We start from the raw sequence: 17,082 nt of genomic DNA, 5'->3' as shown, positions 1-17,082 counted from the left end.
GCTGACCTCCCGATCCTTCCCCTTTTCTGTTGCTGCAGAGCTTACCTGGTATTGTGGGTGGTATTCCTGTTCCATCAGGGGAATGATGAGCCTGTCCAGGCCACTTCTGTTGCTAGGTTGGAAGTTAGGAAATGCTAGGCTTGGGTTACCTTCTTTTGAATGGGATTTTTTAGATGCCCTGTTACTCTTGTCATTTTTCTAGTCCTGAGGTCCCTAACCAGTTCACCTTCCTGTTTCCACCTTTCAGAGTTTTTCTTTGATTGCCTCTTGGTGTAATTTTCAGGGTTTATAGTTGTGTTTTACAGGGATGAGCTGGAAGAAGAGAGTCTACACCGTCTTGCCTGGACCAGAAGTTCTTTTGTTTAAGAACTGATAAATTAACAAAATGATTTTTGATTCAGCTTCATTTTTTTCAAGATGTGTCCTTTGATGCCTAAACCTCAGTAGCTCTTGAGTACTGTTTCTGAAACTATGGTCTTTCACATTTGTTGCATAGGAACTATCCAAGAGGCTTCTTTTCATTCAAGTCCCTGGGACTCACTTCAACTTTCAGATACTTCTTATACATGCTAAAGTTGGAACATCACTTCTAGAGTTGAGCATTGATAAGAACATTGGCTCTTCCACATCTTTCAGTTAGCTGGCTCAGTACTATAAGTAGCTAAATGGCAGGGCCAGGATTTGGAATTTAGTGTTTACTAACTCCATACACCATATTCTTTCTTACAAGCTGTACTTTGTTTTTGAAGTGAGTAGAAAAATGTTTCTCTATAGAAATCCTATTACATAGTTAATCTAAGGGGCTGAATCCATAGATTTCTTTGATCTAGAGTTAGCCAGAAACAAGTCTCCCCCATGGAATAAGAAGTGCTGGTGTACCTTCCTCCTCCTTCCTCCTTTTTGTCAATACGTTGTGCTTTTCTGTTCCTCCACTCTACTTTAAAGCCCAGGGCTGGGAAGTTGGGAAATGCTGAAGATTGGAGATTGTTTTTCTTTCAGTTTTTATTGAGATGTTGTGATAATTATGAAAGTTTCTAAGCCCCCTGCTGCTTTACAGTAGGTACTTTAAGTTGTAAGATAATGCTCCTTGTCAGTCTCTTGCTTAGGTGAGTGAGTTAGATCAAATAAAGCTGTTCTTTTTTTTTTTTTTAACTTTTTTTTTAAGGTTTTCATTTTTTTTGACAGAGAGATAGAGAGCACAAGTAGGCAGAGTGTCAGGGAGAGGGAGAAGCAGGGCTGAGCAGGGAGCCTGACGCAGGCCTCGATCCCAGCACCCTGGGATCATGACCTGAGCCGAAGGCAGCTGCCTAACCGACTGAGCCACCCAGGTGCCCCAAATAATAGCTACACTTATACTTTAATTTATAGCTCTTGAACAAGTGGGATTATTTAACTATTCAGGATTTTCAAAGGAGGAATTAGTGTCATATATAGAATTTGAATATTCTGACCTCAGTTTGAATTTTGAAAGGTTCTAAAATGGAATCCACTCTAAAAAGATGAACTCTGTAGGCACAGAAGTAGAAAATTGATTGGCTCACTCTGGAGGAGCCACTCTGGGGTAGCAGTTCTTTGAATAACGGAGAGTCTTTCTGTATTAACTTTGTCATTTTGCTTTATTCTTGAAACATAACAGAGTCCTATTCTCTAAAAAAGACACAGTAACTAGGCCAGTGTTTTGTTCCGAATCTTCGTGCTCAGATTCTGTGTCTAGTCCTACAGCCAGCCAAGAAGAACTATAAGCCACTTCCATCCTTCTTTGTCATGCTGTGTTTTTCTCTGTTGGAACCCTTCAGTGTGTCAAAGGCATTCTGGGTCTTTTATGCTTTGGTTAGGTGGGTGTTTTTTTGTTTTGTTTTGTTTTTTAAACAGTTTGAAAATTAAGCAGTACAAACCATTGGCTAAATCGGTCTCATATATATTTTTTTTAATTTCCTGGGAATTCCTCATTTGTAAACTACATGTATGCAGATGTCATTGAAAATTGATCTACGGGGCACCTGGGTGGCTCAGTTGGTTGAGCGACTGCCTTCGGCTCAGGTCATGATCCCAGAGTCCTGGGATCGAGTCCCACATCGGGCTCCCGGCTCAGTGGGGAGCCTGCTTCTCCCTCTGACCCTCTCCTCTCTCGTGCTGTTTCTCTCTCTTGTTCGCTCTCCAATAAATAAATAAATAAAATCTTTAAAAAAAAAATTTAAAAAAAAAAAAGAAAATTGATCTACAGTTAAAACACATGGTAGTACCCATAAAGAGGCATGGATAATCTAATTGAAGACCAAAGTCTTCATGACATGACTTTGGAAATAGAGAACACATAAATAACAAAATAAGATGATCAGAGTAAACTTGAAGAATACAAAGTAATGAATTCTGAGATACAGTTCTCCAGGGGAAAGATTTCCCTGGAGGGAGGTGGGTGTTCCTGGATATTTTCAGGTTGGAAACTTGAATTGGATATGACAAACAGATTGACCTGAGTACTGCTACTCAGGGGCTGTGTTGGAGAATTATAACATTTTTTGTTTTACTGTGTTTGGCAGATTTACATATTATGTAAATGTTACTATGATTAATAAAGTCTGACAAATGGGCATTGAGAAGAGTTTGGAGTACCTTAAATCTTGAAAGGTTGGGTGTATTTTAGTACATATCTCAAGTCTTTTTTTTTTTTTTTTTTTAAGATTTTATTTGTCAGAGAGAGGGAGAGCAGAAGCAGGGGAAGCAGCAGTCAGAGGGAGAAGCAGGCTCCCCGCTGAGCAGGGATCCCAATGTGGGACTCAGTCCCAGGACCCTGGGATCATGACTTGAGCCAAAGGCAGACGCTTAACCAGCTGAGCCACCCAGGCTTCCCTGTCTCAGTCTTAAACATGTAAAAAATTAAATGTACAAAAGTACAAATAATTTATCTGTTGATCTGTACTAAACACTAAATAACAAACTAAAAGTAGTTTAGAGGTTGAGTTTATAAAGTTCAAAAGTGTGGACTTTGGGACAAGGATAAAAATAAATGTGGGATATTTTAAAGGACAAATAGTTCTGTTTCTTCTACAAATAAATTGTAAGGAGAAAAAGAGGAAATCTGTTACAAATTTTAGATGTATTAACCAAATACAGTGTGTGGATTTTCAAATTGGAGAAATCAGTTGAGACAGTCCAGAATATTTGACCAATAACTGGATATTTGACATTAAGGAATTAACTGTTTTATAGATTATGTGATAGTGTGTGTGTGTGTGTGTGTGTATATACATAGAGCATAGTATATAGTATGCTGTATTTTAAGTGAGTTTACCTTTTAGAGATACACATGGAAATACATACAGATGTACTGGTCTGATGGCAGGGATTTAAATTAATCCACGGGGATTGGGGGTAGATGTTATAGATGAGATAGGATTGGCCAAGAGTTATTAATTACTGAAGTTAGTTGATGGTTATGTGGCTGTTCTTTATCTGTTAGCTTGTATTTGAGATTTTTCATTTAAAAAGTAAAGAGGGCTCCTGGGTGGCTCAGTTGGTTAAGCGACTGCCTTCGGCTCAGGTCATGATCCTGGAGTCCCGGGATCGAGTCCCGCATCGGGCTCCCTGCTCAGCGGGGAGTCTGCTTCTCCCTCTGAGCCTCCCCACTCTCATGCTCTCTCTCTCTCATTCTCTCTCAAATAAATAAATAAAATCTTTAAAAAATAATTTAAAAACAAACAAAAGAGCCCAAGATAAATGCAAGAACATAGGCCAAGACCAGGACTGCGTAATATTGTTTCATAAAATTTAACATGGGTTTCAGAGTTCTGTATGATCTGGCCCTACTACCTACCTATATCCAGTGTCAACTCCAGTGCATTTTTCTGCTTGTTTACTGTTTGAGCTCCAGGTACAGAACCTGTATACATATCATTTCTTCTGAAGACATACCACAATCCCTAGTATCTTCTATGCATCTCCACATCCCCCTCCCCCTGGGACCTCTCATCCTGAGCAAGTTTGCCTGTCCATGTCCTGATTTATTCTTTGGAGCTTATTAGGTTAAATGTTTATACCACAGAGAAGTCTTCTAGATCCCTCAACCTAGATCTTATGTCATAGCTAAAATCTTTTACCTCACATTTTGCATGATTGTTTATTAACATTTATATTGCCCATTAAACTCTAAGCTTAATGAGCCACAGTTCTTGTTTGTTACTACTCTATCCTTAGCACCTAGTATAATCCCTGGTAATAAATAATAGGTGCTTAAATATTTATTAAATGGCACTGGCACTGGGGCGGGGGTGGGGGGGAGAGGAAGAGTTCTTGGTGGTTGAAAGTTTGGCTTACATAATTTGCCAAAATAAACAAATCTCTTCAATTTCAGAGGTAATCTGGTTTAAACAGTAGGACAAAGGGGTTAAGTATTCAAACCCCCCATCCCACACCTCTCACCCCAGAGTCTTTATCAGGATGAATTGGAAGTTTAGAATTGGCTCTGGTAGATTTGTTTCCTGTTACTACAAACCTCTCTAGAAAGCTGATATAACCAGTTAGAATGACAGATACAAAATGCTTCTTAACCCATTCTCATCTAAGTTTTATTTTACAGCCTAAACATGAAGGATATTTGATGGTATACTCCCCCCCCCCCCTTTATTTTATATCCTCCATCTCACTAAATTTGGGCAGAGTGTAATGTCATTGAAGTTGTTACTGAATACAGTATCTGTTCTAATGAACTATAGTTGAGCCTTGAATATAACGTGTTGAACTGGGAGGGTCCACTGTATGTGGATTTTTTTCGATATAGTACTGTAAATGTATTTTCTCTTACGATTTTTTAAATATTTTTTCTAGCTTTATTGGAAGGATGCAGTATGTAATACATATAACATACAAAATATGTGTTAATTGTTTTTGTTACTGGTAAGGCTTCAGTCAACAGGTAATTCGTTGTTTTGGCATCCCAAACCCCCATGTTATTCAAGGGTCAACTGTATTTCAGTTTTGCTGTTTAGAGTGGAACTTCTTTAGATAAGTGTGAAGCCCAGCACTCAGACTCAGAATTCTGTTGATAACTGAAAACATCATCTATTTCCTGTATTTTTCTGCCTCTTAGAGATTTCTTTATTTCTCCTCTTTTCCCTTCTTTTGTATCTTTTACGATACAGAATTGGAATCCAAGGTTATGTTTGTTTAATCTTTTCTAATACACAGATTGTACTTTGCAGTTAGGATTATATCATTTTATGAGTGCCACATTCCCATGAGGCTGATGTTGCTGTTATTTCCAGAGGTCAGTTTTCATGTCTATGATCACATAAAGTAAATAAAAGTAAGAATTTGGGTTGAACCTATATTCCTGCTCCTTCACCTATTTGTTTCAATACTACTTTTGAGCTAGGTAGTGAATACTTATATATATTTTAAGATTTTATTTATTTATTTGAGAGAGAATGAGAGAGAGCATGAGAGTGGGGAGGGTCAGAGGGAGAAGCAGACTCTCCCCGCTGAGCAGGGAGCCCGATGCAGGACTCGATCCCAGGACTCCAGGATCGTGACCTGAGCCGAAGGCAGTCGCTTAACCAGCTGAGCCACCCAGGTGTCCATATACATATATTTTTAATGTGGCTCTTAATAATGTCAGGATTTTCTGTTCTTGTGACCCTAACTCCCTGGATACTGTGAATCTAGCAACTGTTTGTATGCTCTAGATGTTCAAGGATGATCTCAACTTTACTTACTTTATTCTGTTGGTTTTATTTTTTTATTTTTTATTTTTTAAAGATTTTATTTATTTGACAGAGACAACAAGAGCAGGAACACAAGCAGGGGGAGTGGGAGAGGGAGAAGCAGGCTTCCTGGCGAGCAGGGAGCCCGACGCAGGGCTCAATCCCAGGACGCTGGGATCATGACCTGAGCCGAAGGCAGAGGCTCAGCGACTGAGCCACCCAGGCGCCGCTTCTGTTGGTTTTATAAGTCATCTAAAGAACCTGGAGATTTCAGAATCTAGGTGTCTCAGACTTTCTTGAACACTTGGAAGTAGCACAGAACTCTGAAATAATTTGTGTGCCAGTTTTTCAACATTATGCTGTGTAACTTGGCTGTAGACATTTTACTTTTGATTTGTTAATAGAACTTTTTTTTTTTTTTACATAAAGCGAAAGAACTGGAAATAGAAATGAAATCAGAATCAAAGAGGAATTATTACCGTCGTTCAGGTCTTTCCAGCCTGTTCATTGTTATTTAATGAGATTTTTAAAAAATTTCTAGATCACAAGGTTGTGAGATCAAGCCCCACATCAGGCTCCTCGCTGGGACCATAGAGCCTGCTTGAGATTCTCTCTCCTTCTCCCTCTGCCTACCACCAGCCCCCCCCCCCCCCCCCGCCATATATATATTTCTAGATCAGGGGAAAGTAGTATCCACCAAGCGCTGTTCTGCTGGATTAACAGATTGTCCATCTTGGAATAGAACTTAAGTGATCTCATTAAAGACAGCAGTAGGTCAAGTATGACATGGTTCAGTGCCTAGCTTTACTTTTCCTTTTAGATAAGTCAGCTTTTGCTGTAGTTTATCTTTGAGAAAAAGGACGTATCTGTCACTGCTGCTTGTTGCTCTACTGTCTGTGGCGGTTTATCAAATAGAAAGAGTTGATACATTAGTAATATTGCAAATTCTTGTTTTTCTCTTAGCAGAAATTACATTCCTTAATGGCTTTTATTTTAGTAAAATCAATGGTAACCACCTCTGAGTTAAGTGATTCAGATCATTACCTCTCAGTGTACAATAGAAAAGTTTTTATCAGTGACATCTTTGAGGAGTCAAAGTATAATTCCTAATTTAATAAAAACAGGAGGAGCTTAAAAGTCCCTGTGTTGATCTCTTACTCCTCTTCTAATGAAACATTTCCATTAACATTACCATTCAAGGTGATTTTAGAAAATTAAAGACAAAAATCACTTTTTCTTTTTCTACATTGGCCAACATGTAAGCTGAACCCTAAATTTTCAAGTGTTTTCCACTATATAGTTTCAAAGTGTTTATAAATATAAGAGCTTTTTTAGAGGAAATGATTTTTTGTTCAAGTGAGTAGCATAAATATTTTATATTCTTGGATCCTATAAAATACCCTAAGTTCTGGATATGTGATAATATTCTTCTAACCCTCTAAAAAGAAATCTATATATACAGCATATACTATTTTATACAAATAGATACTGGTACATAGCTGGCAACATTAAAATGTATTATTCATGTGGTATTACCAAAGGAACATTGGTACTGTATCTCCCTGCATTTAGGTAACCAAAAATCAATCCATAATGTAAAATTTTAATGGATTTTCATATAGCACACGGAGGGAAAGCAAATTTACCAATGAAATGTTTATAAAAGTGAGGGGCAGAATAGGAGTTAAAATGAATTCTCAGGCAGTAGCCTGGTAGGTGTAGACAAACATTTTTGGTACAAACTGGAATAAAGTAGTACACAGCAGAATAATAGGTTAGAAGGCATTCTAGCGTCCTGTATAGGCGATGAAGTTAAAACAATTACTTCACGAATTGTTAGCAAAGGATAAGCAACAAGAAAGAATTGAAAGACTCATCTGTGTTGGAATCCATATCTTTTTCTTCATTGTTCACAAGGACTACATTAGAAACCAATTCAGGATGTAATTATCACTGTGCAGCCTTAGTCATATGTTCTTTTTTGAAGTCTGTACGACTAATACTAAATCAATATCTCTTTGATCTGTAAATTATCAGAGTAATAAATTTACATTTTCAACATTGGGGGGAATCCACCTCTCCCTCTGGTAAACTGAGTTTCTGTGACATGTTTTATTTGTTATGGGGGGGGAAAGGTTAGATGTGAAGATCTTATTCTTACAATAATATTTTGTGGTGTTCTGCTCTGTCACTGGAGTGTGGTAACATCTTCAGAGCTACCTCAGACTTGTTAACTGTATACCTTTGCTAATAGTTCGGCTTTCTGCCCATATTGCTGCTATTACAAACACAAGATACTGGGGTGCTTGGGTGGCTTAGTTGGTTAAGCGTCTGCCTTTGGCTCAGGTCATGATCCCAGGGTCCTGGGATTGAGCCCCACATCAGGCTCCCTGCTCAGCGGGAGTCTGCTTCTCCCTCTCCTTCTCCTCCTGCCCCTCCTCCCTCACTCGTGTGTGTGTGTGTGTGTGTGTGTGTTTGTGTACGCTCGCGTGCAAAGGCTGTTCTTTAATATCAGAGAAAAATAGTACTTATTCATTAAAGTTCTTGTGAACTGAAATGTTTTAAGTAATCTTCTCTTTTTTAGTCTCAGACTTTCAAACAGATTTTAAAATGTTTTTATTTGTTGTGTTTTTTTCCCCCTTGACATCAGAGAAGAAAGGAAAAAAATTCTTTTGGGGGCACCTGGGTGGCTCAGTCGTTGGGCGTCTGCCTTTAGCTCAGGTCATGGTCCCAGGGTCCTGGGATCGAGCCCCACATCGGGCTCCCTGCTCTGCAGGAAGCCTGCTTCTCCCTCTCCCACTCCCCCTGCTTGTGTTCCCTCTCTTGCTGTGTCTCTCTCAGTCGAATGAATGAATGAATGAATGAATGAATGAATGAATGAATGCATGCTTTTGGTTAAGATGTGTCTAAATTCAGAGATAGCAAATAGGTTTCATCTTTCTTGCCAATTAAGAGTGCTTGGTGTCCTGGAACACTGTCGTGACAAGGCTTATGAGCTAAGTTCAGGATCATTGGGAGAGGCTGCCAGGATTCGTTGTCCATCAAGGGTGACTAAGGACGAAGCACTGTAAATCTGCCAAGAAATTTTCTTTCCTTTGCTTTAGTATTCAACATTAGGGTTTTGTTTTGGCTAGCCACTGTCAGTTGTTAAAACAAATTTGTCTGTGAATAAACTGTCATTAAATGAACATTGTGTTAATTTTACTAATCACTTTTTGTCTTTGAATTGCTTTTACAATATTTGACTTCCCTTATACTTTGTTTTCTTGAAGACTTCGGATTTGAAAAGAAGCCACAGAGGAGCTGTATGGTTCCTTACACATAAGAGTGACAGGAAGTAATGAGGTTTGAAGGGAGTTTATTTAGGAAAAGTAGTGTGTAACTTACGTTAGGAGTAGTAGCTAAGGAGGTTTATTGGAGTAGCCCAGTGGTGATATGGTAGACAGACATTTGGTGCTGTGGTAGCTTTGGGAATGAAATGAACTTATAAAACCAAGAGATTTAGCAGGATAGGAAGGTGAACCTTGTAGAGGAATGAAAGTTGGAAATTTGGTATACAGGTTAACTAGCTTTGCCTCTTATAAAAAAGGTGGAGGGGCATTTTTATAGTTCAGGAATGATCCAGAGGTTATATTTAACTTCTTGAGGTTCTTTCCTGAATTTGGGCTAGAACTAGACCTGCAGCCAACATTAAACCAGATAATTACACTTCTTTATTGAGAGAGAGAGAGAGAGAGAGAGAGATGGGGGTGGGGGGGGAGGACAGAGGGAGAGAGAAAATCTTTAAGCGGGCTCCATGCCCAGCACGCTAGAGCCCACCCAGAGCCAGACCTGCGGCTCAGTCTCACAACCCTGAAATCATGACCTGAGCCAAAATCAAGAGTCAGATGCTTAACCAACTGAGCCACCTAGGCACCTCAGATAATTATACTTTTTAAAAAAGTATCTTGGGGCGCCTGGGTGGCTCAGTTGTTAAGCGTCTGCCTTCGGCTCAGGTTGTGATCACATGGTCCTGGGATCAAGCCCCGCATCGGGCTCGCTGCTCTACGGGAAGCCTGCTTCTCCCTCTCCCACTCCCCCTGCTTGTGTTCCCTCTCTTGCTGTGTCTCTCTCTGTCAAATAAATAAATAAAATCTTTAAAAAATAAAAAAGTATCTTTATATCTTGTACTGATTCCATCAAGGTTAGTGAACTATAAAATGCCTTCTTTCTAAAAGAGAAATAATTGGATAATACTTTATCACATTGGTTGGCTTGAATGGCTTATTTTTGGACCACATAAAAGTAAAATATCACATTGCTAACCTTGGTCTTAATTATAATGGTATAATTAAGTATTAACTCATTTCTAATACTGCTGTGGTTAGATGTGTTCTCTCATTGACATTTTTTTTTTTTTTTTAAGATTTATTTATTTGAGAGAGAGAGGGAGCAGGAGGAAGGGCAGAGGCAGAGGGAGTCTCAAGCAGATGCAGACATTGAGCATGGAGCCTGTCGAGAGGCTCGGTCTCACAACCTTGAGATCACGGCCTGAGCTGAAACCAAGAGTCAAATGCTTAACTGCGCCACCCAGGCGCCCCGACATTATGTTGTTTTGTTTGTTTTTAATCTCATCAGTAAACTATGTTAAAGTTCACTTACAGCCATTTAAAATTTTTAGTAGTGAGTGTGTATATCCTGATTGGAGGTGGGGCTACATAGTCAATGTGATCGCTGCTTTCTTGGAAAAGAATTTTATGGAAGATTATGAAATACCTTGATTACAGAATATACCAGGTGCCATATACCCCCTCTGATATTTAAGGAATGTCATATTTCTATCAGACTATTTTTAATTTTTATTATATTTTTTAAGTAATCTTTGTGCCCAACATGGGACTTGAACCCACCACCCCAAGATCAAAAGTCACATGCTCCACCAATTGAGCTGTCCAGGCACCCCAGAATTTTGTTTTTAAAGAGGAATCACACATTTCGTTATTAAAGAGAGCTAAAATCCAATTTCTTCATTCCCCTTCCCAGGGTGATGAGGACCCTGATCCTAACTTTGTTGAATATCAGTTCTGTGCATGTTTTTATACATTTACTATTTATGTATTGGTAACAGCCCTTATTGTATGTTTATTCTTTTTTAATTTTCTTACAATTTTTCCATTCCATATTGTTGAGATTTAGTCATGTTGATACATATTATAATTATTAATAAGCAGTAGTCCATTAAATTCTTTTACTTATACTGTTAATGTGTTATCTCAAACAACTTATTTCTTAGTTTATTTCCCTATTTTAGCAAATTAGATTGTAACTTTTAGCTATTACAAACTCTACTGCAGTGAATCTCTTTCTTCATGCAGATGTGCAGGTGTTGTTCTTAGAAATAGAAATTCATGATGGTTGGGTATTCACATTTTTCTCTCTAGCCAAGTGTTTTGAAATTATCTTTCCAGAAGCAGACGTGCCAGGTTTTATTACCGGCAGTGTATGAATTGCTGTTCTCCACATCTTACCAAAACTTGGTTTTTCCAGTCTGGGTTTGAAATAGCTTCCTAATATTTGACTGATACTAATATTTTAACCAAAATTTTAACAGGGTAGGGTGTATTTTTATGTATTTATTGGCCATTTGGATTTCTCTTACATGAATTTTCTATCTATCGTTTATTAGATTGTCCGTTTTTTCACCTTTTTGTTGGAGTTTGTTCTATATTCTGATATTTAATCTTACCAAACAGCATCTTGCCTTTAACTTTATTGTATGTTGAAATTTAGCTAAAATGTTTTTTGTTGTCTTATTTAAGGAATCCTTCCAAAGATACTTTTCTTTCAGTTTGGCTTTTCAGATTTAGGAATTCCAAAATTACGGAATTATATAATGAGGAAGGAAACTAATTTTACTTTTTTCTATGTAAAGAACTGACCATTTCAGTACTATTCATTGAATAGTTCAATCTTTCCCCACTGATAATGGATGTCATCCCTTTTATATATCCAGTTCTAAGTTTTGGGGCCTTATATTTTGTCTCACTGGTTTTTTTATCTTTCTGGATTGCTTTAATTGTCATGGCTTTACAGTAAGTCTGTAATGCCAGGAAGTTTCCATCATATTTTCTTGAGAATTCTCTACTGTTGGTCTTTGTTTCCTTGTGAATTTTTGGATCTTTTCATCTGCTTCCATTAAAAACCCTGTAGGGAATTTGATTAGAACTTATTTGAATTTATACACATGTGAAAATTGCCATCTTAAAAAAATTGTATCTCATTTTTATAGGTCTTTATGTTTTCAGGTTTTGTTATTTCTCTAAAGATCTTGTATGTATCATGTTTGGTGTTGTGAATAGTGCTTTTTATAAAAATGAATATTTTCTACTTGTTGGCACACTTTGAGTTTTTGTATGCCAATCTTTACAGTTTTGCTGAATTCTTTGCTTTAATAATTTGTGATGTCTTTTGGATTTTCTGTGTAGATAATCTTTATTGTTTATATATGTCTTATGTAAAAGTAGAAAATACTTCTCGATCTCCTGAGATTCTGACTTCTGAGAATACTTCTGTGTCTCCTCTGAAATTGCCACAGTATCAGGATACTAGAAGGCAGTTTCAACTAGTTAATTTGGGAAGTATCTATATGTGAAATTTTGTCCATGTGTGTCCTGTGATTGACATACATACATATATACATACATAAAGTCTTGGATTTTTCTTGGCACTAGAGTGGGTGACATAAGGGCCTTTAGATGTTAAAATCCTCCCATTCCCATTGGGTATAAATGTTGCTTCTACTCTTGAATTTCACTCAGTTTATTTCCTTTTAGGAGACGCAGATCAGAATGGAGATGGGCTGCAGACCGAGCAGCTATTGTCAGCCGCTGGAACTGGCTTCAGGCTCATGTTTCTGACTTGGAATATCGAATTCGGCAGCAAACAGATATTTACAAACAGATACGTGCTAATAAGGTAAGAGATAAATGTCTGGTCTTTTTCAGCCCAGCTAAAAATTACCATTATCCTTTTTTCCCAATCCCTCCATGACTCTTAACTGTGTCAAAGAGAAGGGTTTAATATGATCTGATACAGTGGTTTAATTTGTTTAAGGGCCTGATGTTTAGAATAGTGCAGACAACACTATTAGAATATAATGTTAAATTGAACATGCATTTAGAACAAAACAGTTCTTATATTTGGGCTAATAGGAAACATAAGAAAGCAACTATATAATATAAGCCATTGATGTAACTCATTATTTGTTATATTTATGGAAAAGCAATGAAGACTGAGGATATCATCTTGCTTTTTCTACTTAGATGCATTTCTATTTTACCACTAAGCTTCCCTTGCTTTCTTAAGGAAAAACAGGATTTTTCCTGAAAGACTGTTCCAGTGAAATTAGACATTGGTGTTTGGGATTTTGGTTTTTCTGTGTCCTCCGATCTGCAGAGTCCTGATTCTTACCTTTTATCTTTGATAGTGACACTGTGGTAATTTTTCTTCTTAAAAATCAACTTAGAAAAGAGTCCCTTACTCAGTTTGGGTTTGACTGAGGGATAAATGTACATGGAAGAGACGTCCATTTAGCAGATAGGTGAGTGCCTACCGTGAACGCTTTAGAAGGGTCAGTGGTTAAATAAGAATCCTACTTTTGTGGAGCTTACATTCTTAAAGAATTTTTTTTTTAAATAAGTGTCTCAACACTTTTTTGTCTTGCCTTACTGCTGGTCGCAGTCTTCAGAGAATTGCTGTACTGTGTGGACTCTATGCATTAAATTAATTAGTAGGCCAAAAGTTAAAGGATGACCAACTGACAATAAAATGATGACAGTTTAAAGTTCTGCAGCCTCCCATATATGTCATCTAAGCTTTTACTCCAAAAATTCCACTGGAGTGCTCTTCTAGTTGTTTTTTTGGGAAAACATTTTTATTGGCTATATTCTGTTGCCTTTCTTGGCAACTATTTTAATTATACCCTTTATTAAAATTATAAAGCATACCATAATAAACATCTTTAGCTAAGTCATATCATGGATGGGCGCCTGGGTGGCTCAGTCGGTTAAGCGACTGCCTTCGGCTCAGGTCATGATCCTGGAGTCCCGGGATCGAGTCCCGCATCGGGCTCCCTGCTCGGCGGGGAGTCTGCTTCTCCCTCTGACCCTCCTCCCTCTCATGCTCTCTGTCTCTCATTCTCTCTCTCAAATAAATAAATAAAATCTTTAAAAAAAAAAAAAAGTCATATCATGGATACTTTTATATCCTTGATGCATACTTCATAGAAGTAATTTGGCAACACCCTCGGTTTACAGTCTCACTAGCTGTGTGTGACTTTTTTCCTCCTAAGATCTTATTTTTTAAGTAATCTCTACACCCAGTGGGGGCTCGAACTCACAACCCAGAGATCAGGAGTCACATGCTCCACTGACTGAGCCAGCCAGGGCCCCAGAGAAGATATTCTTAATTCACTTTTGGTTCCTGTTTTATTCTTTAGCTCATAACTCAGCAATAATGACAGCAGTTTTAGGAAACTTTCAAAAGTCTTAGATATTTCTAAATATCTGGAAAGTGGTTATTCTGGAGTTTTGTGGATATATTGACTCTTTAAGAGTTTTATTATTCAGAACATAATGTATTAAAGAAATGCCAGGCTTGGGGATGATAATCTTTTGTTCTAGTCCTGTCTTTGCTACCATATAGCTATATAAGCTTGGGAAGAAAAGTCACTGAACCTTTCTGAATCTCCATTTTCATGGTCTGTAAAATAAGATGTTCAAGATTATAATGTATTTTCTTGGTCTGCAGTCTGAATACAAAGTGTCTGTTACAAAATTGTGATAGGAAGAGTAAAAGTTGAATGATAATCCTAACAAGTCATATGTTGAAAACTGACAACTTTATTTATATTTATACAATGTCTGTTTAAAGCAAATGTATTAGTTTCTGGGGGCTGCCATAACAGCACAAATTGGGTGGTAAACTTAAAACAACAGAGATTTATTTTCTGGAGGCTAGAATTCTAAAATCAAGGTATAGGGAAGGCCACACTCCCTTTGAAGATTCTAGGGAAGAATCTTTCCTTGCTTCTTCTAAGCTTCTAGTGGTTGCTGGTAGTCCTTGTTGTTCCTCCGTTTAAAGCATCATTCCAATTTCTGCCTCTGTCCTCACTTGGGCATCTTGTCTCTGTGTGTCTGTGCCCACATTTCCCTCTTAAAAGAACACCAGTCATATTGGGATTTAGGGCCCACAGTAGGGCTCATTTTAACCCAGTTATATCTGCAAAGACCCTAATTCCAAGTAAGGATACATTTATAGGTTTTAGGTTACATAAATTTTAGACAGATACCGTTCAAGCCTGTATAACATGTAAGCAATAAAATTTACCCCGAAGGTAAATTAACATGCATTTGGTCTCATATCACTATAATAGAAGTCTTTGAGCATTTACTGCATGCCGGGCACTGTGCTAAGTGTTTTACTATTACTTACAAATGTAAAGGTAAACCAGTGGAGGGTCAGAGAGGTAAGCAGTTTGCTCATGGTCAAGTAAACATGAGCTCAGAGCTGAGGTACAAGAATTTGACTGTTGCTCAAGGTAGTTGCTTCCAAGAGCTTGCCTGCTTTTTGAGTTATTAAAATTTTTAACTGCCTATGTTTTGGTAAAGTGGATTGATGTTCCCATTTCCTATCCTGCTCCAAGATTTGTTAGGATTGCCTGGGTAGTACAGGCCTTTTCATGAGATGAATCTAGGTTTGGTGGTCAACTGTAGAGTGTTATAATTTGTCTTAGGTTGGGGAATTAGAGGGTGAAGCTTTCTTTTTCTTTTTAAGGATTTACTCTCTAGCATATTAACATTAATTTTTTTTAAAGTGACATATTCCAAAAAAAAAAAAAAAAAGTGAGAACTACCACTAGTTGATTACCAGTTTCTTTTCTGTCAGAAATTAAGTATTAACTTCCAGGTTGAGAGAATCTTGAGAGTTTCTTTTGGGAGTAATGATTCCTGTTGCTTTTTGGAAAAAGGATACAGTGTTTAGGAGCTCCTCTGTACATTGCTCCTTACTATTTTAATTTTCATGTTCAGTAAGTTTTTTTGTTTTGTTTTGTTTTTTTAAAGATGTTCCCTTGCCTTATAGAATGATAAAGGAAAACAATGTATGTACCTGGAGTATATACATAGATAGGTATGTTCATGTATGTTGTTTAGTGCACAGAGCAAATCTTACAGCTTACAAATTTGTAAGAGGCAGAGCTAAATTTGAACTCAGAGCTATTTATTTGACTCCAAAGCATTTTCTGTCTAACACTGCTGTTCTTTTGTCTTCATTATATGTCTCGAGCTTTTTTTTTTTTTTTTTTTTTGAGATTTCATACCTGCCAAATAAAACTGAGGGGGAAGGCACAGGGACCAAATGGGTTCTGTTGCTAAAGGAGACACAGTCTTCAACATCCATGTCTAATACAAAACATACCATTTTTCTTTTATCTCTTCTGACTGATCTGTGAAATTACACAGCAGTTGCTAACTAAGGATGGACATACTATTGGGAATGAGAGGCGGAAGAGCATTGAAGTTTCTGGATAGAAAAGGAGCTGAATAGAATAGTAGAAGCCTAGAAATACGCCTTTGTCTTCAAAAGTGATGTAAAGCAGTTGACATTCCCATCTTACAGGGTTATAAGGGCATTGTGGAAAGCTATGTCTTGTCTAGGTAACCCAGGACGGTTCCTGTGGAACTGATCTGCAGTGAGATCACGGATTTATCTTAAGATGGGGGAGGGGGGCATGTGAAATTACATCTTAATTCTGTATTATAAATTAAGAGGTAATGTTTTTTAATCTTGTACTTTGACTCCATGTATTATATGAAATTGGTGAAATAGAAGCAGTTAAGTCTACAACTTAAGTTTTTTTCTGTTCTTTCCTTTTTGCTTGCTTTCTTTTGCCCTGTTTTGTAATTAGGCTTAGCGTAATTTCTTCTATCAATTCTTCCTTTTTCAATTTTGGTTCATACTATTTTTCTCTTCTTTTTTTTTTTTTGACTTCTGTAGGACAGCTTTGTGTTTCCACAGAGGAATAATTTATAAGGATATATTATGACAACATGCAGCTATGACCCATCCCAATTTCTTGGATCCTTATGTAGGAGTTTTCTAGGCCTGGGGGCCTGGGCATGATCCTGGTTTTGAATTGAGCGGTGGTGAAGGATGGGGAGACTCTCTGTCTTTGTGTCTTGGCCTCTGTGAGTTTGCTGTCTATTTTAGAGTGCAGTAATAGCCCTGAGATGCCCACTCCCACTTAATCCTCACACTGTCCTCCTTTAGCATTTGACACCTTCTAATGTACTACATAAAATTTATTTACTCATATTGTTTATTTGTCTTCCCCAGTATTGGAATG

General features: G+C 37.6%; 1 protein-coding gene across 7 annotated transcripts in view; it reads left to right on the top strand.

The window, feature by feature from the left end:
- The window catches only part of KANSL1 (KAT8 regulatory NSL complex subunit 1), a 183,302-nt gene that overhangs the window by 118,310 nt on the left and 47,910 nt on the right, over window positions 1–17,082 (top strand). For all 7 annotated transcript variants that reach the window (XM_064582348.1, XM_064582347.1, XM_064582350.1 and 4 more), the window contains one exon: window positions 12,512–12,653. In XM_064582348.1, the coding sequence (XP_064438418.1) occupies window positions 12,512–12,653 (142 nt within the window). The remainder of the gene's footprint in view (window positions 1–12,511; window positions 12,654–17,082) is intronic.

The sequence above is a fragment of the Mirounga angustirostris genome, unplaced genomic scaffold, assembly GCF_029215605.1.
Source record: "Mirounga angustirostris isolate CCGP_5_RB_7025 unplaced genomic scaffold, mMirAng1.0.hap1 SCAF_17, whole genome shotgun sequence".
In the NCBI taxonomy this organism is placed as follows: domain Eukaryota; kingdom Metazoa; phylum Chordata; class Mammalia; order Carnivora; family Phocidae; genus Mirounga; species Mirounga angustirostris.
Note: the sequence above shows the minus strand (reverse complement) of the source record. Positions and strands in the feature narration are given on the sequence as shown.